Source organism: Eubalaena glacialis, chromosome 17, assembly GCF_028564815.1.
Source record: "Eubalaena glacialis isolate mEubGla1 chromosome 17, mEubGla1.1.hap2.+ XY, whole genome shotgun sequence".
NCBI classification, from domain to species: Eukaryota; Metazoa; Chordata; class Mammalia; order Artiodactyla; family Balaenidae; genus Eubalaena; species Eubalaena glacialis.
The window spans coordinates 82,611,626-82,633,525 of NC_083732.1; the positions used below are offsets into that span (position 1 = coordinate 82,611,626).

General features: G+C 46.8%; 1 protein-coding gene across 4 annotated transcripts in view; it reads left to right on the forward strand.

Annotated features, from left to right (window-relative positions):
- The first annotated feature begins 9,995 nt into the window (after nt 1–9,995).
- The window catches only part of KHDRBS3 (KH RNA binding domain containing, signal transduction associated 3), a 165,469-nt gene continuing 153,564 nt past the window's right edge, over nt 9,996–21,900 (forward strand). For all 4 annotated transcript variants that reach the window (XM_061171428.1, XM_061171426.1, XM_061171427.1 and 1 more), the window contains exon 1: nt 9,996–10,186. In XM_061171428.1, the coding sequence (XP_061027411.1) occupies nt 10,099–10,186 (88 nt within the window). In that variant the 5' untranslated portion in view covers nt 9,996–10,098. The remainder of the gene's footprint in view (nt 10,187–21,900) is intronic.

Consider the following 21,900-nt stretch of genomic DNA (forward strand, 5'->3'; position numbering starts at 1 on the left):
GCTAGAGAGGAGCTGGCTCTTTATATTATGGTCTTAACCACTATACTAAACAGCCCTGTACTTGAACTAGGCTCAGATATTTCTTGGGCAGAAGCAGGGAGCAGTGGCTTCTGTATTGATTTTCCTTTTCCTGAAGAACAGGGAGCCACCCCTCATGACACTTGTCATATACTTTGTTCCTGGTCAGATGCTCTGTTGTATCTATCCTAACAGGGTAAAGGAGGAAATTCCCACCCTCCCTTTGGAGGAGTCCAGGGAGGGCGCTGTCCATGCTGTTGGTGCTGATCATGTAGGAAGGCTGCAGAAGGGAGCTCAGTATGTATTAAGCGCACAACTGCATCTCAGTGCTTTACTTATAACAGGGTGTTGATGATAAGAGTCACACGTTGTTCTAATCACTTTTCACGTAATAGCTCATTTAATTCTCACAACAACCTTATACAGTGGGGACAATTTTCCTCCATTGTGTGGATGAGAAATCTGAGATGCTAAAAGGTTAAGTAACTAGTCCAAGGGCACAGAGTTTTAAATGGCAGAGCTGGGATCTGAATCCAATCATTCCATTTCCAGAACCTGCACTCTCAGCCACTGTGCCTTCGGCTTCCACAGAGTAGTAAAGGCATAGGAATCTTGTGTCGTTTCATCTCATGTTCATAACCAGCCAGCGAGACAGCTGCTTTTCCTCCCATGATATGGATTAGAGAGCTTGGTTCAGAGTGGCCTGTTAGCTTGCACTAGATCACTGGCTAGTGAGTGGGAGAGACATGGTGTAAAATTCTGGGTAAGGGGCTCTAGACCTTTCACACCATGATGCCTTTCTGCCTCTGGACTCTCAACAGAAGCCATGTGTTCACATAACCTGAACGTGGATACCAAACACCCCAAGCAGAAAAGAGAATTAACTGGAGTGCAAATCCAGTAAGTCAGCTCCAGATAGTTAAGGTGAAATCTTTTACGGTAGCACATTGTAAAGTAATTGGGTCATTCTCCTTCTGCGCCTCTGGATCCATTCTCCACCCCTTTCAACACAGCTCTCTGCCCTGGGAGGCTGATATCTAGGGAATGCATCAGTTGGGCTTCGCCAGCCTCTGGCTTCAGTTTGGACTCAGTCGATGGGAGGCACCTGCAGGAGATGAGGGGGTAGAAGACTGAGGTCAAGGTGTGTAGTTCCCTGGCTCCTTCCGGGTCACATCACTGCTTGGCAGGGGTTGTGCTCTCTGTCTGCAGCTGTTGCTCCTACTGCAAGTCTTCTCCTACTTCTACAGCTCTTGCAGGTTCTGGGACCTGTCCTTTCTCTTGCCTCCTCAGGCGTAGATTGGCAAGGTTACCCTGACTGCTTAACTCTTCCTTCTTAGTTTCCCTGTGCCCTGCACGTGCCTTGTGAAGAGCCCCTTTACGACGCTCTCTTTAATGACTACCTCTGAGAGCACTGTCTGTTTCTTGCCAGGCTTCTAACCAATATACAAAATGATAGGGTGGACAAAAGGAAGCACAAAACTCACTCTAGCATGATAAGAGAAAACTCAGAATAATAATTTATTGAGCACTTTCTATGTGGTAAGGGCTGAGCTAAGCATTTTGAATGCATTCGCTCATTTCATCCTCACAACTGGACTATTAAGTGGTCCCATTATTGCCCCCATTTTAGGAGGAAAGGGAGGCTTAGATTTTAAGTAACTCTCCAAGAACAAACAAGGTCATCACCTTGGTGACATTGAGGTTGGTAGTGTATCTTTTCCTGCTCAGCGATGAGCAGGGGCGTAGTGAGGAATCCAGGGGATAGGAATTCAGCTTCCTAAGAAAGCCCTCCAAGCTGCAGCTGAGCCCATAGAAGCACCTTTAGTGTCCGTGAGAAGGACCCTCAACAGGAGCTACACTTGCTTTCCATAAAGTGACCCTCCCGGTTGCTTAAGGCACATTTCCTTCCAACACTCTCTTGAGCTGTAGCATCTGCCTCACCTGCACAAAGGAGTTGTTTTCTGCCCATGCCACCCCTCGTTCTGCCCACCCAGGGAAGCGGCCTCCTGCCTTCCCTGCCCTGTCTATCCTGGTTCCCTGGACCTTACCCAGCTGTATTCTAAGATGTGATGCAGTAAGGGCATTTCTGTTTTATTCAGCAAAAAAAAAAAAAAAAATACACAACTCTATTATTTTCTTTCTTTAAGGATTCTTTGTGAGTGCCCCTTGGAGTCTGGTGGCCTGAGTAATAATAATTGCAGGTGCCACCTCGGGTAGAGGCTGTCAAATGCCTACCAAGTATCCATTGTCCCCTATTCCTTACTGAGGAACTCCACTTTTGTTGGAGGTGCCAATGTGCCCAGGTAAAACACTATGTTTACCAGCTCTGCCCTGTGCAGATAAGGGTGTCCGTGTGTGATACAGTTCCGGTTAATGACACTTAAGCAAACGCCATTAGTTGGGGCTTCCAAGAAAACTCCTTAACAGCTGAGCAGACTCGACAGGTGATGGTCATTTTCCCTTTAGCCCCTTTGCTCCCCCCTTTTCCCTGCCTGGAGTGAGGTCAGATGCCCAGGGTGTCATGGGGATAACCCATCCTGCCACCCTAAGGTGGGTGGAGCAGAAAGACTGAAGGAGCCTGGCTCACTGGTGACATTTTGTAGCCATTGCACCAGCCCCGGGCAGCCTATTTTAGGCTTCATGTGGGGTGAGACCAGGACACGTCTCTTTGGTTAAGCAGTTGACAGCTGCGTTTTCTATTCCATGCCCCTGAATCCCTTCCTCTGATCTGCACTGCCTGATACCATAGCTACTAGCCACATGTGGCTAACAAGCACATGAATTAAGGCTAGCATTATGAAGAACCAGTATTAATGTTATTTAATTTTAATTAATTGAATTTGAATTTAAAAATGCAAGCAGTGTTAAATATTTTTCCATTAAACACAACTCTCCATTAAAATGTAGGACCACATTTTACTTTAACTGCTGAAAATTTTGCTTCTGGATTGAGATGTGCTGTAGGTGCAAATACACACCAGTTTTCATAGTATAAAAATTTTTAAAGTAAAATATCTCATTAATATTTTAAAAATTATTGATTACATGTTGAAATAGTATTCTGGATATGTATGGTTAAACCATCTTATTAAAATAAATTCCACCTGTCTCTTTTCACTTTGCTAATGTGGCTGCTAGGAAATTTACAGTTATGCCTGTGGCTCATGTTATATTTCTGCTCTATGGCTATTCCATCCATTCTGTGCCCATCGAGTGCCAGCTCTCTGCTAAGCGCTTTACGTACATTTATCTCAAGGAGATCCTAAAGGAACTCTTTGTGACGAGAGGTATTCCCTTCATTTTACAAGTGGGGAAAGAGAGGCCGGAAGAGGCAGCCTTGCCCAGAGCACCCAGCTGACTAGTGGCAGGCCCAAGCCTCTGTTTGGTTCCTCAGCTGGTGGCTCCAACCGTTACCTGCTCAAGGGTAACTTACCAGGTCGAACTGGGCACGGATCACTGTGGTTTGTACATCTAAGTTGCTGCAGGTTTGCAGACCTGTTACCAGTGAGTGTGGCTAGGAAGACCAGGAGAAAATTGATTACCAGGATAAGATCTGACAGAGGAAGCTGGAACTTCCCCACATACCAGCTGCCATCTGAGGCTGGATCAAGATTGCCTGAGTACACCTGCCACCCTACTCCCCTCCCCTATCAAGAGCAAATAAGAGATTTTGAGGTGTTCCATATCACCCCGGTATAAACCCAGACAGGGTAGCAATGAGGGATGAGATTTGTGGGAAGGCTAGTGCTATGTTGCACAGAACCCAAAGAAAAAAATCCAGAGACACTTAGGAAGTCCGCAGATGGGATACTGACAAAAGTCCACATTTGTTTTGAGAAGAGATGTTTTCTCATGTAATTCAATGTACATGAGTATACAACTTCAACTTTATGTCCGTTTTTCTTCCACAGCCATTTTTTGATAAGATTATCTCTCTATTTTTTAGCTACAGAAAAACACAAACACAAGCTGGCATTTTTATATGAGACCAGGATGTGTTTACTTTTGCAGTGGACTCTAAAAATGTCATCACCCCCTTGGTAGCTGTTTGGACACTAAAGGTACCTTGACACTTCCAAAAATATTTTGTTTTGTGATCATTTTGCCGAACTCAGACATGTGCAGTTTTATTGTAAAGTATTCTGCTAATGTGGACGGAATTGTTTTGCGTGTATCTCTACGCATACTGAGAAGAAAGAGTGGGTTAGGAGATGGACATAGATCTTTTTACTACTGTGGCAGTAATGTTTTACATTTCAACAGCGCCTTTCAAATCATGGCATCTTATAAAGCACCAGAGGTCGTGATAACTTGATGCATTGTTGAAATATAGTTAAGTGCTTTGGCAGTCCAGCATCACATATCACACTTTTGGTCCAGGAAGTAGAGGATAGAGGGCTGCTGTTGCATAGAGGAAAACAATAAAACACATTTCTGTGATGGTTATATCTGGGAACTTTTCAGAGCACTTTTTAGGGTTTTCTCTGCAAATCTTTATTCTCATCGGATCGCAATAAAACAGGAAGAGAACAGCTGCTATTAGCGCACCTTTTACAAGCTCAGAAATAGAGACAGAGAAAGGTTTGGATCTTGAAAAGATTATCAAGTCAGGCTGTGATGGGGTCAACTACAGGGTCCCTGTCCCTTCTTCTCCCTGGCTCCTCTGTCCCCGCCTGACGGTGCCACAGGGCAGCCAACTGACCCTGGGCATGTCAATTCTTATTTTCCATTACTATTTTCTTGAGTGTTTATCTTCGAAATAGAGAAAGGCTGAGCACAGAGAAACGTCCCTCCTTTAAGCCTTCCTTATTGTCTTGCTCTGTCTCCTATGTCTTTTGCTTTCTCTTTTTTCTTTTTGTTCTCTTCATCTTCTTTTTCTCCCTTTTCCCCTCTCCTTTCCCCTTTTTCTTTACCTCCTACCTTTTTCACTCTCTTTCACCTAAGATCATACTTCTCTGTCCCCTTTGCTGGGAACGAATTAAAATCCTATGTGAGGTTCCCTTTTGGTGGAGACCAGGTTCAACCCGGGGGTTGTCAATCTGGTTCAACACAAACTTTTGGGGGCATGTGCTTTCACACTTAGCCACTAGGGGGGGCCTGCGCAATATCTGTGGTTTTATTAGCTCCTGCAAGAAAGTACCAGGATGGCTCCCTTCCTGGAGAAAGAAGAAAGTGGCTGGACTCTAGCCGCTAGAGGAACTGGATTTTCCATCCACCAACTAGCAAGAGAAGGAAACAGACTTGTAGGGTACATGGATACAGAGACAGGATAGGAGTCTTCAAGTACATGAGTGACTGGGCTGAAAGGTTTGATCCCATTCATCCTTAGACATGGCTGGAGGGTGTGTGTGTGTGTGTCCAATTCTCCGCTGAATACTTTTGGGTCACTTAAATGTTCTGAGCAACTGTTTCTTCATCTCTAAAAACGGGTGACTTGTGAGCTAGCAGATCTCTGTGGTTCCTTCTAGTTGTATTACTATATCTTGAATGCAGGAGGTTTTGGAAGGTTGGTTGAATAAAGTAGGAGAGAGCCACCAACAGACTAGCCAGTCCTCAGTGAAGGCATTCCTGATTTATGGATGGACTTTGAACTTTGCAAAGGCTCCCAACTTTGAAGAGTTTCTCTGTGCCCTCCTCCACGTGTGCTAAGCCTTTTCAGTCATTCTCAAGGTTTGAAAATGCATTTCCTGCTGTAACGGACTGGAGCCGGGATCACAGTGAACATTTGTGGTGCCTTTCTCCCCGCCACATGAATGACTGATTTCTAGGTAATTCTGTGCCATGTTTTGGTGCTTGTCTTACACGACAAACTCATTTATCTCTGGTCGCTGGGAAGCGGTGCTGTTGGGGGACTGCATTTCAGGAGAAGTGGACTTGAACGAGTGTTGAGTACTTGCTGTGAACTGACCGCCCGGCTGGGCACTGGGGCTGTGGAGGTGAGCAGGCTGCGAGGACAGTGTGGTGGCAGAGCGGTCCACACGTGCCTGGAAACTGATGTGTTAAGTGTGAACAGGAGCACTTAACTGCTTAAATGCTGGTGGAGCATAGAGGAGTGAGGCTCAAAACGCTTTAAATGCCATCAGTGCATATGACAAGCTTAATGCTTCAGTTGAAACCTCGCAGAATCCTGGGAGGTTGGAATTTCCTCTCCCTCTGCTCAGAGACATCAAGTAGTTGGCTCAAGATCACACAGCTAGTAAGCAGGAGAGCCGGGGGCCAAATCGAGGTCTCTCTGGCCCTCAGGCCAGTCAGATTTGGACACCATCACCCATGGCACTGCCGGGTCTCGTGGTAACTGGGATAGGATTCACCTTTTTTAAACAAAAGGAATAGGAAGCTTGTAGTGTGAGCAGCAATTCAGTACAAACATGACAGTGACCTCACAGACTCTCTTCACGTTTGTTATCCTCTGATGACATGGAGTTTCTTTGGCTGTGTCTGACCCACTGCTGTTAGTGTCACAGAGGCCGGGGAAGTGCTGGCCATCTTTCTCCAGAGGTGGGCGCGGTGGTGGTGAGGGTGACAGGCGGGGATTTGGGCACACACTGCCATGTGGTGGTTGGCTGGAGGGACTTGCCGTGGGAGCAGTGCTTGAGATGGCCCAGTGACACCTGGCGAGGTTGATGTGGGAAGTGTCCCTCTGTCTCTGACGCTGAGGGGTTGTCTCCTGACTTGTGGATGTGAGGAGAAAGGGCAGCTGGAGTTTCCTCCTGCAGCTTCGGGCCTCCGGTCCAGGGCAGACACAAGCCATGCAGATGGAGTAGGCAGCCCAGTGCCTCTGGCTTGAGGCGCCTTTGTGCACGGCTAGTCCTTTGTACCCAGATGGTGCGTGCACCAAGCCTGTGCTCAGCGAGTCCTGGTGTGCACCCAGAGAGATCGCTGTCTGGCCCGGCAGTCATTAGACCTGAGTTGCAGCACTACCTATAATTGCTTGAAGAAAATCCACGACCTTTCCCAAGACCTGCTTTTCTCATCTTCAGAGGGACCAGAGGGTTAGTGCCTGCAGGATGGCCATCTCAGGACGACCAGCAGAGTCTGGTCAGGAAGGCGTGGAGGTGCCCCACCGCCAACAGCTTGGCCAGGTTGGTGGCTGGGGATAATTTCCTGAGCCTCTCACAGAGACATTTGTCTCCTTTCTCCCTGGAGAGTCCCACATGGATACTTGCGGTGCTGGGCACCTGCCCTCTTGGAAGGTTCTGTGAGAAGGAGGGGCCGGAGCAGAAGATTCAGTGCTTTGCTGTCAGCTTCCCAGGGTACAGCCCTCCTCCCCAGCTGCTGGCGAGACATGTCTGCCAACTATTTGGATGCAGGAGGGATGGGGTGTCCCAGACTGCTACCTGGGAGGGCAGGACAGGGAAGGCAGGGAGAGGAGGCTTTGGAGTCCCGTGGGCCTGGGATCCCTCGCTGACAGCGGTGGCACTTAAGCAAGGTATTAAACTGCTCTAAGCCTCGGTTTCCTCATTTGTAAGTGCTGATAAACAGTATCTTCCCTACAGGATGTTGAGAGAACTGAAAGTAGTGGGTACAAAGCCCCTGGCCTCCCACCTGGCACGTAGTAAATGCTTAATAAAAACAGCAACTACTCCAGGGCTGGACTGTCACTGGGGCAGAAGGTTGGAATGGAAAGGAGGGTCTTAGACCAAGTGGTGAGGGGAGCAGCGGAGCATCTGGTCCCCCTTACGGATCCCAGACTCTCTCCGTATCCCTTCTTCCCTCGAAAAGTGGCTGCCGGGAATCACACCCTAGAATGTAAATCCTGTGTTGTAAGGCATGGAAGCCAGAGGTCTGTGCATTCCACTCTAATGTTAAAGGAGAAAACATTTCCCCTCAAATCCTTCCAACTGCCCTCCAGGACTGCCAGCATAAGTTGGGTTTTGGAGAGGTGGGCTCCGAAGCTCAGACAGGTTATTTGACTGAGGGTGCACAGTGGGTCCCGGAAGATCTGGGACTGCAGAGTGTCCACCCAGCTACACTCTGGGCTCCTGGTCCGAAACAGAGATGTGTGGTCCCAGGTCCTTCACTCAGTCTGCTGGGGCGATGCAAGTGCCCCCAGGAGCTACAGCTGGTTCAGAAAACCCAGAGAGCAGCCATACATAGGGGATAAACTCAACAAAGAACAACTAAGCACTTTCTATGTGCTGGAGACTGGGGATTTCATTGAGAGTTGATATGCTTAATCCTCATGATTCTCTTAGGAAATAGGTTCTATTATCATTTCCACTTTACAGATGAGGAAACCAAGAGGTTAAGTAACTTGCCCAAGATAACACAGCTAGTGAGCAGCTAAGCCATGATTCTAAATGCAGGCTGTCTGGTCCCAGAGGCCACACATTTAACTGTCTCATCTGACTGGCTCTTGCAAGTTTAGCCCAAAGAAAGACATGAAGAATATTCTTACTGGGGACTCTGAAATGGCACCTCACCTGGAGCCAGGTCTGTCTAGGGGTGGAGCTTAAGAATGAGGGAAGTCCGGCTGGGACTTAGGGGCAGCTTAGAGCTCCTTGATTTCCACTCCCAGCATCTTTGGGCGTAGAGCTGCCTCTGTTTACATCAGGAGTACAGGCGGTTGCCTGGGGGGCTGGGAGGAAGATTCACTCCCGGAGGAGTGGCATGCCCAAGGCTTATTCCTTCATCAAATATTTCTGGTGCCTCTTCATCTGTCCTAGTGCACTAAGCGCTGGGAACTTTCCCCATAAAACAAAACTCTAGCCCTGTCCCTGAGATGCTCATGGTCTGATGAAAACAGAGTTACAGCTCTCTGTGAGCGAGGCTTGACCAGTGCTGGTGGGACACAGAACAGTAACCAGCTTTGCTGGGGAAGTCCGGGAAGGCTGTCCAGGGACAGTGGCATTGAGGTCAGGACCTGAAGTGGGGATTTGGTGGGGCAAAGGCAGGACAGATGCGGAGTCTTTGGCCTGCTGGGGGGCACTGACTCTACACGGGAAATCTGAAAACGGCCTGATGGAGGATTTATCGGGGATGGGGGTCGGGCATGTATGGACGGAGGACATCAGCACCCACGTGTGTCCAGGGGACGGGCCTGGGGCGCAGCTCCCTCCTCCGCATCCGGGCACAGCAGGTTTCTGCGCGAAGAGAATGACAACCCGGCGGCAAGTCGGGATGACAAGGCCGACCTGAAGGGCACGCGCTTTTATGTAATCGACCTCGGTACCGAGGGTCTCGGGGGTCGGCGCTGAGCGCGGGAGGCGCCGAGGGAGGACGGCGTGCCCACGTTATTTCCTAGCACATAGGAGGGGACAGCAACGCGAGATAAGTTAGGGAAGTCCAGGGAGCTTAAAGAGCAGAGCGGCTCGTCCCTCTGCCTTTCCCCAGAGCCCGCTGCGCCGAGCGCGGGCGCTGCTCGGCGTCCTCTCTCCCCGCCCGGCCCCTGACCCGACCCGGGGGCCGAGCGCGCAGCCCTCCTCCCGGAGTCGCTCGCTGGGTGACCTTGGGCGAGCCGCTTCACCTCTCTGGGCCTCAGTTTCCCGGTCTCTGCCTCTGGCCACGCTGTAGCCGAGCCGTGGGCGAGCGCAGGGCGAGCGGGAGGCGCCGGGACGCCCCTCCCCGGCCCGTCCGCGCAGCCGGGAACGGCCCCCTCTGGCGGCGCGCCGCGGCGGACGGCGGGACTCGGGCTCAGTGCGCAGGCGCGGAGGGCGGGGCCGGGCGCTCGGCGGGGCCGCTCGGAGAGCGCGGGGCGGCGCGCGGCGTGCGGGTGGTGGCCGAGGTCGGCGCTGGCGCCGGCTGGCTGGGCTCGCCCGGGACTGCCTCAGGCTCGCAAAGTGTGCCGCCGGCCCGGCCGGAGGGCCCGCCTGACCGCGCCGGCCCGTGGCGGGAGCGCGGGGGCCGCGTCCGGGAGGCAGCGGCCGCCCCCTGGGGACCGGGGCTGCGCGGCCGCTTCCCGCCTCGCGGCGCCGCCGTCGCCGTCGCCGCTGCCGCCGCCGCCGCCGCCAGGCCGACCGCCCGGCCGCGGCGTCCGGCCCGGGTTCCGCGCCGCTAGGGCGCGGGCGGGGTCGGGGGTTGCGTGGCCGGCGCTGCCCGCCCGCCTCGAGTCCGCGTCCCGGGCCCGGGCGGCAGGCGAGCATGGAGGAGAAGTACCTGCCGGAGCTGATGGCGGAGAAGGACTCCCTGGACCCCTCCTTCACGCACGCCCTGCGGCTGGTGAACCAAGGTAGGGGCGCGCGCCGGCCGGCCGTTAACTGGCGCCCGCGGCCGTTGGGGACCCGGGAGCGGCGGGCCAGGGGGCCGGGGACCGGGAGGGTCGGGACCGGGGGGCAAGGCGGGAGCGTGGGGCTGGCTGCCCGTCGCCCTCGGGGCGACTGGAGGGGACCCAGGTCGCAACCTGGGGGCGTTCGGGGAGGGACCTGGGAGCGTACGGGACACCTGGGGAGCGCCGAGGTGTGTGTGCGCGTTGGGGAGACTCGGGAAGGAAGGAGGCTGAGGCGTTTGGCTAGGACTTGAAGGAAACCTTTGGGGCCTCGAGGGTACCCAAGGGAAACTTCTGGGTGGGGGACGGCGAACATCTGGGGGCTTCGTCGGGGCGGGGTTGAATGATCTCATTGGAGGGGGAGAGTGGGGCGGGGGACTCGGGGAACTAGAGCGTTTGGCTTGTCTGGAGGGAAGGAACTGGAGCAAGCTGGAGGGAAATGGAAGGATTTGAGGGGATCGAATGCAGAAGAGGTGAAGGGAGCAGGTGCTTGGATTGTTGGTGAAGTTTGAGGACCTTTGGAGGAGGTTTGGGGTCAGACCCCAAGCTCTTTGGAGGAGCAGGGCCAGCGGTCCCAGTGGCAGAGACCCGTTTCCTGTCGCATCCCCTCTTTGTCCCGGGTCCAGGCTCTAGCCGCCCTCCCTGGGGGTGGGCAGCTCATGCCAAGCCTTGCCGGCTGGCCCTCGAGGGCCATTAGGGGAGAAGAGGCCCACACCGGAGCCCGCTTCTTGGCTTGCCTGTCGTCTCTTTGGGAGGCTCTGGCTGGGCCGCCCTCCTTGGGGGCTGGCTGGGGATTCGGAACGCCGGCCGCGGAGTCTCTGCTGCCTGTGCCATCTTAGCACTACTCCGGCCAGCTCAGGGTGTGAGCAGGCCACGGGGTGCAGGGGGTACGGGGGCGTATGGAGGCGGGCGGGCCCAGGACAGTGTTCCCAGGCTTGTTCCTCCTCAGGCTTCCCTGAGTAATCTTCTGGGATGGACGGTAAATTAAGCCTGCCTTCCCGGGAGCAGCCCTTTATTCCTCCTGGATCTGGGAATACGTGTCTCAGAGAAAGCTGGGTTTGGGAGCCACTGGTCTGCTGTTTCTCTGGGTGTTGGCAGACACATTATCTGGTCTGATCTGTTGCCTTTTGCCTGAATCACTCACTGTGCCTTGACAGTCTGTGCTTCCTGACTCAGGCGGGTCTGCGGGTCTTAATGCTGGCCCTGGCTCTTTTATTGTTGGAAGTGAAAGATGAGGCAGACATATTCTACTTGTGTATAGATAATCTATATTTTAAAACAGCGACCTCCGGTATTTGCGCGTTGCAACCACTTCTTCCGAGTAGGGTGTGCGTGTTGTTGACTGAGGGTGGTGGTGGAGAGACTCACTGTCTCCAAGAATTTAAGCTTTATATTTAATTTGTTGAACGGAGATTGGTTCACAGAGCTTCCCCATTTAATTTTAATTGTAGGCTTATTTTTATTTCTTTAATAACAAGGGGTTGTGAAGAAGTAACGGGCATGCATTAAAGTAAGAGAATTTTAAGTTTTATTGCCATGCTCTTCCGAACAGCCCAACAGTTAGGTTTGTACTCCTTGCTCTTTGTGATTTACATATATCTTTTGTTGCCTGCTGGGCTGTCATCTCTTTGAAAGATATTTCTTTGTACATTGTGTGAGATCACTGGCGTTAGAAATATTCTGGATTGTAGAACGAGTGCACTTTTCTTAATAAAGAAGCTGAATCAAAGTTACGTTGTACTCAATTAAGGAAGCAGTTTAACAAAAGTGTAGTAAGTTATTTTATTTTAAAAGTCAGAATTATTTTTCTGTGCCAGGTTGCTGCAGTACATTCATTCTAATACATTCAAAATTCTTTTGGTTTCTGTGTTTTTACCTGTGGTAATTGCCTCCAGTGATTTGAAACAGATCTTGGACAGTGTTGCCATTTAGTGTTTTTTTTTAAGACCTTAAACCGGATTACCTTACTTTTCCATCAAAAATGTAGTTCTTACAAGAAGTACGCTTCTCACATTGAACAGTTATGTGGAGGAAGAAAGAGATACTGCTCAGGTGCTCTTATTACTGTTAATTTAGATTATTTCAGACTAAAATGTTTTCCCCTTAAATCACAGGCTGGTATCTGGAATGCAGAACCCTATCATTTAAAATATTAATAATGCTCTGTTACGTAACTTCAGAATTACAGGTGCATTTCTAAAACATAGTGTCTTAAATCTGAATTGGCTATTAGGAAACTTTGATTTTAAATCTGATAATCATCTTGTGAGTGGCTATTGAGAGCATTTTTCTTCTTTTTTACCTGTATTTTTGACTGTTTGCATCTAAAGGAGGTACCTGGTTTTTCAGATGTTATTCTGAATCTTGATACTGGAATCCGACTTCGGTCACTAACTTGTACAGTGCTGATGAGTCAGCAGTGCACACCTCTGTTTTATTATGGAGTGGCGTGTAATAGATAGACGTGATGGTTAACATCTCCAAATGCTAACAGTACCTTTGTTTGCATAGTGTTCTAAAGTTTCTGAGACTCTTTCAGGCACGTGCTGTCTACTTGGGTTCTCACACTTGCTCGCTGGTGAGGCAGCCTTTGATGTCTCCATTTTTCAGGGGAGGGAGCTGAGGATCTCAGCTATGGGAGCTCGTAGGTAACTGAGATAGGTTAATCTGAACTCAGGTGTTTGGTCTCATAAGGTGCTTGTTCTCCCTACTTATGCCTTCCCCAAAAGATGGCTCTGAAACACTTCACACATGCTAATTTACCTGCAGAAATCGATATAACTAATATGCTTATTTCGTGTCAACTTCCTGTTGATTTTGTTAAAAAGTTTGTTTCTGTGCTTGTCTAGTGGTCTTCTTTGAAGAAACAAACATTCACGGTAGATTTATCCTACAGGATTTTAGTGCTCAGGTCAAGAGGCATTTTTGAATTAAAGCTCTCTGGAGACCAATATATGACTTCAGTAATCAACACACTATGATAATGAAACAGTTGATAAATGAGGTGTGGTCATTTTTTTAAAAATTCAGCATTTGTAAACATGTTCAACTTCCTAGCTGAATTACTTTTTTTCCTAATAATCCTTAAGTAAGAACTTGAGCTGGGATCACATCAAGATGTATGCTTCTCTGCTAACATAGGTCGGCTTTTACACTTTCCAGGCTTGTGTTTCTTAGTGGACATTAGTTCCTGAGTTTTATTTCTGTTTTCTCAGGATAACTGATTTTCCTTCCCCCCACCCCTCAAATATCGAATGCTTTTGTTTCTTTGCCAATAGTAATGGGTAATGTTTACTTGATGTTAAACCGAATCAAATAAAATAGACTTTTTTTAATCGCCCCCTCCGCCCCCCCCCCAAACACCACAGCCTATAGAGTGAGTTGACATTGCAGTTTCTTGCCAAGGAGGTTAATTGGAGATGAAAGTAGCATTGCATGTTTTATATTATATTTGCTAGTAGGGGATGTGCTGACTCTTAATAAAAAACATCTTCAGAAATGTCTTACGCATTGTAATTTAATCCAGTTCTCTGGTATTGCTTTGGATGTTTTTCAATCCAAGCCAACTAACCATTAAATAAGATTACATAGCCCTGTATTTTTAATTATCTGATGTAATATATGGATTGGTGGCTGGTTCACTGCCAAGTTATATTTAGTGGTTGGTTACAAGAGGAAGTGGAGCAAAGGATTCCAGATTATGGTGGTCTATTCAGGTCGAGATAAATAAGTGTTTTTCATATTACATAAATTTCTCTAATAATAGGACTCTTAGCATTACTCAGGATATGTGTGAGGGGTAAACATGTATAAAGGAAGGATCATTATTTTGCCTTAAGTGCATCTCTTTGTTCAACAAAACTCAGTGGCTTAAGAGTTTCATTTTGGGGGATCCTTTTTGTAAATTTTTTTGATTGCTTGCGTGTTGTCAGGCGTTTAAAGTAAGAGAGAAGAATGAGAATGAAAATTGCAGAGTTATATTTAGCCGTGGTGCCTTCATGTCATAGCGTGTGATTCTCTGCTTCATCCAGAGAAGGATGTGGTTATTTAAGTTTTTAATAGTTTTTCTTAGGGTTATCAGGTTTTGTTTTTTGTAAGAAAATGGATGCATGACTCACATTTTTAGATAAACCATTTCTGAATTTTTTATAGTGTGTTATGATTCAAAGGGATCCAGTGATTGTCAGTTGCCGTGTTTTGGTATCTGGACGTTAGTAGCAGGTTTAGTTGAGAACCTGCCACGCGGGGCATTTGTGCTGGTCCTGAAGGTAGAGAGGGAAAAACAGTCTCTGCTCTTGAGGAATGTGCTCTCTCTGCATTAGACTGAGAGTGAGCTTTAAGTTTATAGATGCCCTCTCCTTTCCTAAGGAATGTCTTATTAGCCTTCAGCTATTCTTTTGAAATATTTAGTGACAGGCAGTTTAGATTTAACTCTCAGTCTAGGAACATTTTCAAGGTGCTTCTCTGTGCCCGGTAAGGTCTATAATCTCAATACTGGGAACAGCCCAGAAATGTAGAGGCTATTAGCCTAATATTTCACTTGTAGAAACCAAGACTCCAACAATAAAGTTGAGTCACCCAGAGTGACATACTTATAAAATGTCCAAGTGGAGGTTCAAGCTTTGTTCTTCTCCAAGCCCATTGTTCTTTACCATATCACACTGACCCTTGGACGTATAAAGGGTCAAGCTCTGATGGTACAGTTAGTAATGACAGAAGGGGGATTCAAACTCTGGCCTCTTATGAGCAGTTTGTTCTTTTCTCCCTAGCCAGTGCCGGAATTGAAAGATGGGTTATGTAGCATCCGTTGTTATACTTTATCCTTCCAATGTCTGCTGTAGGTATCTCCTCTGACCACTTACCTCCCCCGCAAATGGGTTAGAGTGCCTATTTTCAGGTCCCAAAGCAGCCGCTGCCTAAGTCTCTGATGGGGTGATAGTCATCACACTGTACTGATTGGATCTCTTTGTCTTCCCTGGGAGAGTGTGGGATGCTTGGGAGGCAGAGCTTGGTCTTACATGTCTTTGCGTCTTCAGCACCTCATGTAATTCTTGGTACGTATCCCTGGCAAACTCCAGTCTTCGTTTCAGTGTTGTGTTTTAATTCTCATAATGGTAGAAGAGTTAGAAAGTATATTTGGAGTTTGGCAGTCATTAAAGGCTTGGCTCTTTACCACTTTAGAGCCCCTGAGTTGGCGGTAGGAGGAAGTCACCAACAGCTCTGCAGACAGAAATGAAAGGAAGTTCTAAGTGAAATGCAGTGTTAAACAAGCAGAAGAACATCCCAGGGCTCTGTACACGTGGTGGAACAGTAGGGGTCCTTCTCAGGAGGTAATGAGAAGATGTTATCAGATCTGCTTTGAATCAGATGCTTATTTACTTTTATTCTTTCTTGAGGAACTTATTAGCCAGTGCACTGTAATACAGTTAGCTCTCCTTCCCTAAACTCCTAATGAGATTTCTTATGAAAGGATTAAACCAGAAATTTGGAGGCCCTCATCACTTGCCGAATAAGCCTTCTTACCTGAAGGAGTTAATCTTCAATCTCAGGTGCCAGATAGACACCCAAAGCCCAAGGAGCAATTGGGGTCACAGATGGAATGCCAGCAGCAACTTGGATATCACAAGACCCGTTGCTTATTGTCATCGTTCCCCCTGAGTGGAGATAGAATGGTTTTTATGCTTCATCAAAAAATAGAAGTAGAGTGTTCCTTAGCATTGGAATAATGATTATAATAAAAGCTGCCAAATCGAGGGCCTCTGTGCCATGTGCTTCCTATGCATTGTCTCTCATCCCCACAAGCTCTTGCAAGGTAGGTGGTTTTAACCCTGCCCGCCTCCTTTATTTTTTCCAGTGAGGCATCTGAGGCTCAAAAGGGTAAAGTAACTTGCCCAGTCTAGGTATGCAGCTTTAAGCAGTCAGGCTGAACTTTTAAATCAAGTCTGCAGTGTTTTGATAGGATACTTTAAGAGGCAAAGGGGTGGAACCCAACATTGTTGTTTGTTTTTAAATAAGAGTTTCATTGTAGTAGAAGCCAGTTAGGAATTTCCATTTGTGATGATGAATTTTTAAAAGAGGTTCCTGAAAATGTGTTTTACCAAAAAAGGCAAGCTCCTTTTTTTCCTGTGTTCTCCGGCAGTACTTTTCAGTGTTCAGTAAGCATTCAAGGTAAAGATTTTTAATTATGTATATTTCAGTAGTCAAGGAGAAAATAGAAAACTTTCTGTATTGAAAATTAGTCATCTCTTGATAAAGCTCTGTCTGTCTTGAAGGAATCTCTCAGAGGCACAGGGCTCTTTGTATTGGTATTTTAATACTCTATCACAGACACAATTGGTATGATATCAGGGATTTATAGTCAGTTTATGGTATGTTTAAAAATTCTCCATCTTCTAAAAATAAGCTCATAAAAGAAAAAAAAAGTGCCTAGAACATACAAGAACATATTCCCACAGATAATGGTTTTGGCCTTCTGAAGGGGGGTGGTGTTTGAATATACTTGATTGCAATTGTTAATAATCATAGTTACTGTTAATCAAGAACCTTTTCTGGGTTAGATGCTTTATGTGCATTATTTCATTTAATTTTTCTAACAGTTGTCTTAAAAGAGTAAATCATTTTACCTTATTTTGTAGGTGAGAAAACTGAGGGCAGGAAGGTTAAATAATTTGCCTAAGATTCAGACAGCTAACCAGTGGTAAGCCGGGATTCAGATCTGTATCTGCCCATCTCCAGGGCGCTGTACCACATAGCTTACCTGCGAGCTCCAGGCAGAGGTGGGAGCTTTCGTTGTGGCTGGGTTTTCATGTTGACTCCCCTGGGAAGATCTCTGTCATGCAACTCTTAAAATGCACTGCCCGGCATCGGACTGGTCATCTGTGAGCAGAGCCGATTGCACAGAGGGGCAGACAGTGGTGCGACCACGTGGGGTACGAGCTGTGTGACCACGGGCAGCGCAGAAAGTCTGGTGGATGCGTTTCCATGGGGAGCGGCGTTACTTCACAGGGAAGAGCTTCTAAAAGGGCCGCGGGATTATGGGAGGCGACAACTTTCTAGTCTGTAACCCTGTGCCAGTTACTTAACTTCTCGGAGCCTCAGCTTCTCATTTTTAAAGTTGGAGACCTTATACCTGCTTTGTGGGGTGGTTGTGTTAGGTGTGAGGTAAGTACAGTGTCTGACACGCAATAAGTGCTAGACAGACATTACCTGAGGCAGATGTGTGCGTACTGGCAGCACTTTGCAGAGTAAAGTATATAATAAGAACTTAATACATAAGTCATCCAGTTTCATTCCTCAGGTTAATTTTATGTTTTAGAATGATTTTAGTTTTCCAATCCTGGAGATACTGAAGGGGAAACTCATTCTTTAGGAAGCCTCTTTCATTAATATCATGTACAAAATTAGCAGCAACTCTAAGTGATTTTTATTATGCTATTCAAGACGCAGCACCTGAAGCTTCCATTAACAAATGAGGCTTCCATAAACAGATTTATGACTGCACATCTTAAAACATGTCTGGACACTCAGCAGCCTCTCTCCACAAGCACAAGGTATCTTACTCTGAATTGGTAAGCTTTAAATTTCCATAATTTTTTACATTTCCATAATTTTTCACCAATCAGCCCCTACTGCTATTTTAAGGACTTTAAAAGGTGTTCTGGCATATTATTGATGTTCTTCCTTGGTATGATAAAGAGCGTGAGTGTGTGAGAGCACCCTTTTTGATCTCTGTGTTTGATATGAATCTTACACTTGGGGTCACTGTTGGTTCAAGCTCCCATGGAGAAATTGTAATGGAGAGGAGGAGGGAGAAGGGACAGTTTTCATCCTCGTCATTTTTCCTTATTCTCCCCCGCTCTACTTCAGTTACTTGTGCCACTTGTGCTCTATTCTTCTTCCACTAGATGGCGCTCCACATAGCCAGGCCACCCTCTTCCTCCACACAGGTAGCTTCTCCTGAATCAGTGTTAGTCTTGATCCATCAACAAGCTTGCATTGCTTTTGAAATTCACGTACTGATATTAACCTTTCATATTTCTGACATTTTAAGAGGCATACTGTGTAGCCAGCGCTTGCAAACCATTATGGCCTGTTTCTGTTTTGTGCCTAAGTTGTGCCTGGCACTGCTGCAGGTTCTTTTCCACACGATACCTCCTTTAATCCTGGGGCCTTGGGAAGTCGTTCGGTGGTTCTCATTCTACAGCTAAAGAAATGGAGGTGAGGGAGATGCATAGCTTGTTCAAGGTCATGCAGCTAACTTACGTTATAGGGTTTACTTACATTATAGGGTTTACTGTGCCCTAAAGAAAAAATATTTCAGAAGCATTGAATTGAAATTTTTTTTAAGGAAAGTATTAAGTTAGTCTGATTTATGGCTACCGGCCATTGTAATCTGTTTATTTTGTTGGGGAAAATTATAGTTCTGACAGTTACTTGCATTGGAGTATAAAAGTCAAATTCTTTGATTTGTGTAAGGAAGCAAGCAATAGCAACAAAAGCTTTGTCAGCTGGTGTGGAAATTGCTGCTTCCTCTTGCCTTCCCTTGTCTACTGACTTGAGTGGGCCAAGCGACTTGATCAGTACCAGGTACAAAACCATGGGGAACTTTGGACAAAGCCATGATTCTACTTTTAGTAATTTTAGCAGAGCTGAATACTGGATTGAGTCCATAGGAATTCAAAAATTTATACTGAGGTTTCTTTCATTCCATTTATTTATTTAATATTTGTTGAGTATCTGCACTGCTAAATTGAACTGTTTGTTCTGGGCCAGTTACTTCTCTGAGCCTGTGTTCCCCTCTCTGCACATGTCATTAGGGTAAAATGACAGTGATTATGTATTTGTTTAATTTTACTAAAATTTTTAAAATTAGAATATATTTTTACATCCAATATATGTTATTTTTTCTATCTGAATTTCATACATCAACTCTTGGTCACCTACCAGTGCAGTGGACTATCTGCTGGTAATTTTTTTAGGGCTGGCTTTCTCCTGCCACCTTTTGCCACCCTTGTCCCTTGCTCTCTGGTTGGGTGTGCTCAGCGAACACAAATGGAAGTGAAATGCTTAGAAAAATCCCTCTCACCTTTTGTTTGCTTCCTATGTGCAAGCCACAGCTAACTAAAGACTCAGGCGAGAGTGGTTAAGGAAATAATTTTAAATCAGACAGACTTGAGTTCACATCTGAGCTCTGCCACTTCTCCTTCTCTGTGTTGTGACTTTGGATACATGGACCCCTCTCAGCCTCAGTTTCTGTGATGGAGAAATGGCGATAAAGAATTAATAAATCCCCTTTGAAGTTTTTTGAGGTTTAAATGAGATATGTGTGCAGAGCTGTTTAGTGTCATGCCTGACATTTAGTAAGTGCAGGGCAAGTAGCTGCTGTTCCTGCCATTCTCCTCCTCCTCCTCGTCCTCATTTTTTATCAAGGAATTTGTAATCCAACGGGGGAGATAAACATGTGGGGGAACAATTTTAAGAGTGTGTTAAGCGCTGTGATAAAAGAAGGCCGGTTTTAGGGGCTCAGAGAGCAACCTCTCTCATCTCAGGACCAAGATAGGCTTTCTGGAGGAGGCTTTTTCAGAGAGGACTAGCTGGATGCAGACATCGCTGCGAAGGCCGGGCGAAGGACTTGGGCAGGGATGGATAAACTGTCTGACTCCTCCAGGTTATTCATTTCCGTCTCCCATGTTTCCATAACTTCTTCATATTCCTACGTGCCATGGCATGTTGTAGGTATTGATCTGTCTTCTCCTTTCCTCTCCCCCTCCTGTTTTTTTTTTCCTGGCCTTAAAATTTTTATTTCGAAACAACTTTAAACTTACGGAAGAGTTAAAAGAACAGTGCTAAGAAGCCCTGTATACCCACTTGTCTGGATTCACCAATTGTTTACATTTTCCCACATTGGCTTTGCCATTCTCTCTGTGTCTGTGTATTTTCATGACTCATTTGAGAGTAAGGTGTGTGTGTTATCTCCCCTTTACCCCTAAATACTTGAGTACCTTGGTGTGTATTTCCTGAGACTAAGAGCTGTCTCTTACATAACTGCAGTTGCAGATAACAGTGATGACAGAAGTTAGTCATCGTTTCGGTACTTTTATTATCTAACCTGCAGTCCATGTGCTACTCTTGCTGGCTGTTCCCGTTTTGTCTTTTATAGCAGCGGTCCCCAACCTTTTTGGTACCAGGGACTGGTTTCGTGAAGACAAGTTTTCCATGGACCTGGGGTGCGGGGGATGGTTTTGGGATGATTCACCCACGTTACATTTACTGTGCACTTTACCTCTATTATTATTACGTTGTAATATATAATGAAATAATTTTACAGCTCACCATAATGCAGAATCAGTGGGAGCCCTGAGCTTGTTTTCCTGCAACTAGATGGTCCCATTTGGGGTGATGGGAGACAGTGACACCCGAAGTGTGTTGCTTATGTCCACTCTACTCTGCAAGATGCAGCTTAATTGTCACTTGCCACTCACTGATATGAGCCTGCAAGCACTTGATTTATTATGGTCTCTGTGCAGTCAGACCTCTCTGCTAATGATAATCTGTATTTGCAGCCACTCAGCTCCACCTCAGATCATCAGGCATTAGATAGATTCTCATAAGGAGCGAGCAACCTAGATCCCTCACATGCGCAGTTCACCGTAGGGTCGCTCTCCTATGAGAGTCTAATGCTGCCGCTGATCTGACAGGAGGTGGAGCTCAGGCGATAATGTAAGTGATGGGGAGTGGCTGTAAATACAGATGAAGCTTCACTCGTTCGCCTGCCCGCCCGCCACTCACCTCCTGCTGTGCAGCCTGGTTCCTAAGAGGCCACGGACCGCTACTGGTCCGTGGCCCGGGGGCTGGGGACCCCTGTTTTATAGGACCCAGTTCAAGACCACACATTGCTTTTAGTTGTCAAGGCTTTTCTTTTCTTTTTTTTTTTTAACATCTTTATTGGAGTATAATTGCTTTACAATGGTGTGTTAGTTTCTGCTTTATAACAAAGTGAATCAGTTATACATATACATATGTTCCCATATCTCTTCCCTCTTGCATCTCCCTCCCTCCCACCCTCCCTATCCCACCCCTCTAGGTGGTCACAAAGCACCGAGATGATCTCCCTGCGCTAACAGCTCCTCTGCCTTCCGTTGCCTTTTGTGGCATGCATGTTTGAATATTGCACAGGCCAGGATTTTGTAGAATATCTCTCAGTTTGGGTTGTCTGATGTTTCCTTAAATTTAGATTCATGTTGTGCACTCTTTAGGCAGGAGTTCCACTGAGGTGGTGGTGTGTCTTCCTCAGTACATCATATCAGGAGGCACACAGGGTCGGTGTCACTTTATCCCGTTATTGATGACGTTAAGCTTGATCACTGGTGTAGGTGGTGTCAGTTTTCTCCACTGTAAAGTTACCATTTTCCTTTTGTAATTAATTAGTACTTTTGTGGGGAGATGCTTTGAGACTATGTAAATACTCCTTATTAAACTCTCCCTCACAAATTTTAGTATCCATTAATGTTTCTTACCTGAATTAATTATTACTATGATGGTTGTAAAATTGTAATTTTCTAACTGAGATATTCCATCTACATTTATTGGTTGACCTTCTGCTGAAAGGGAACATTTTCATTTTTTTCTTTCCTTCTTTCTTTTCCTCTCTCCTTCCCTCCATCAGCTGTCGGTGTACA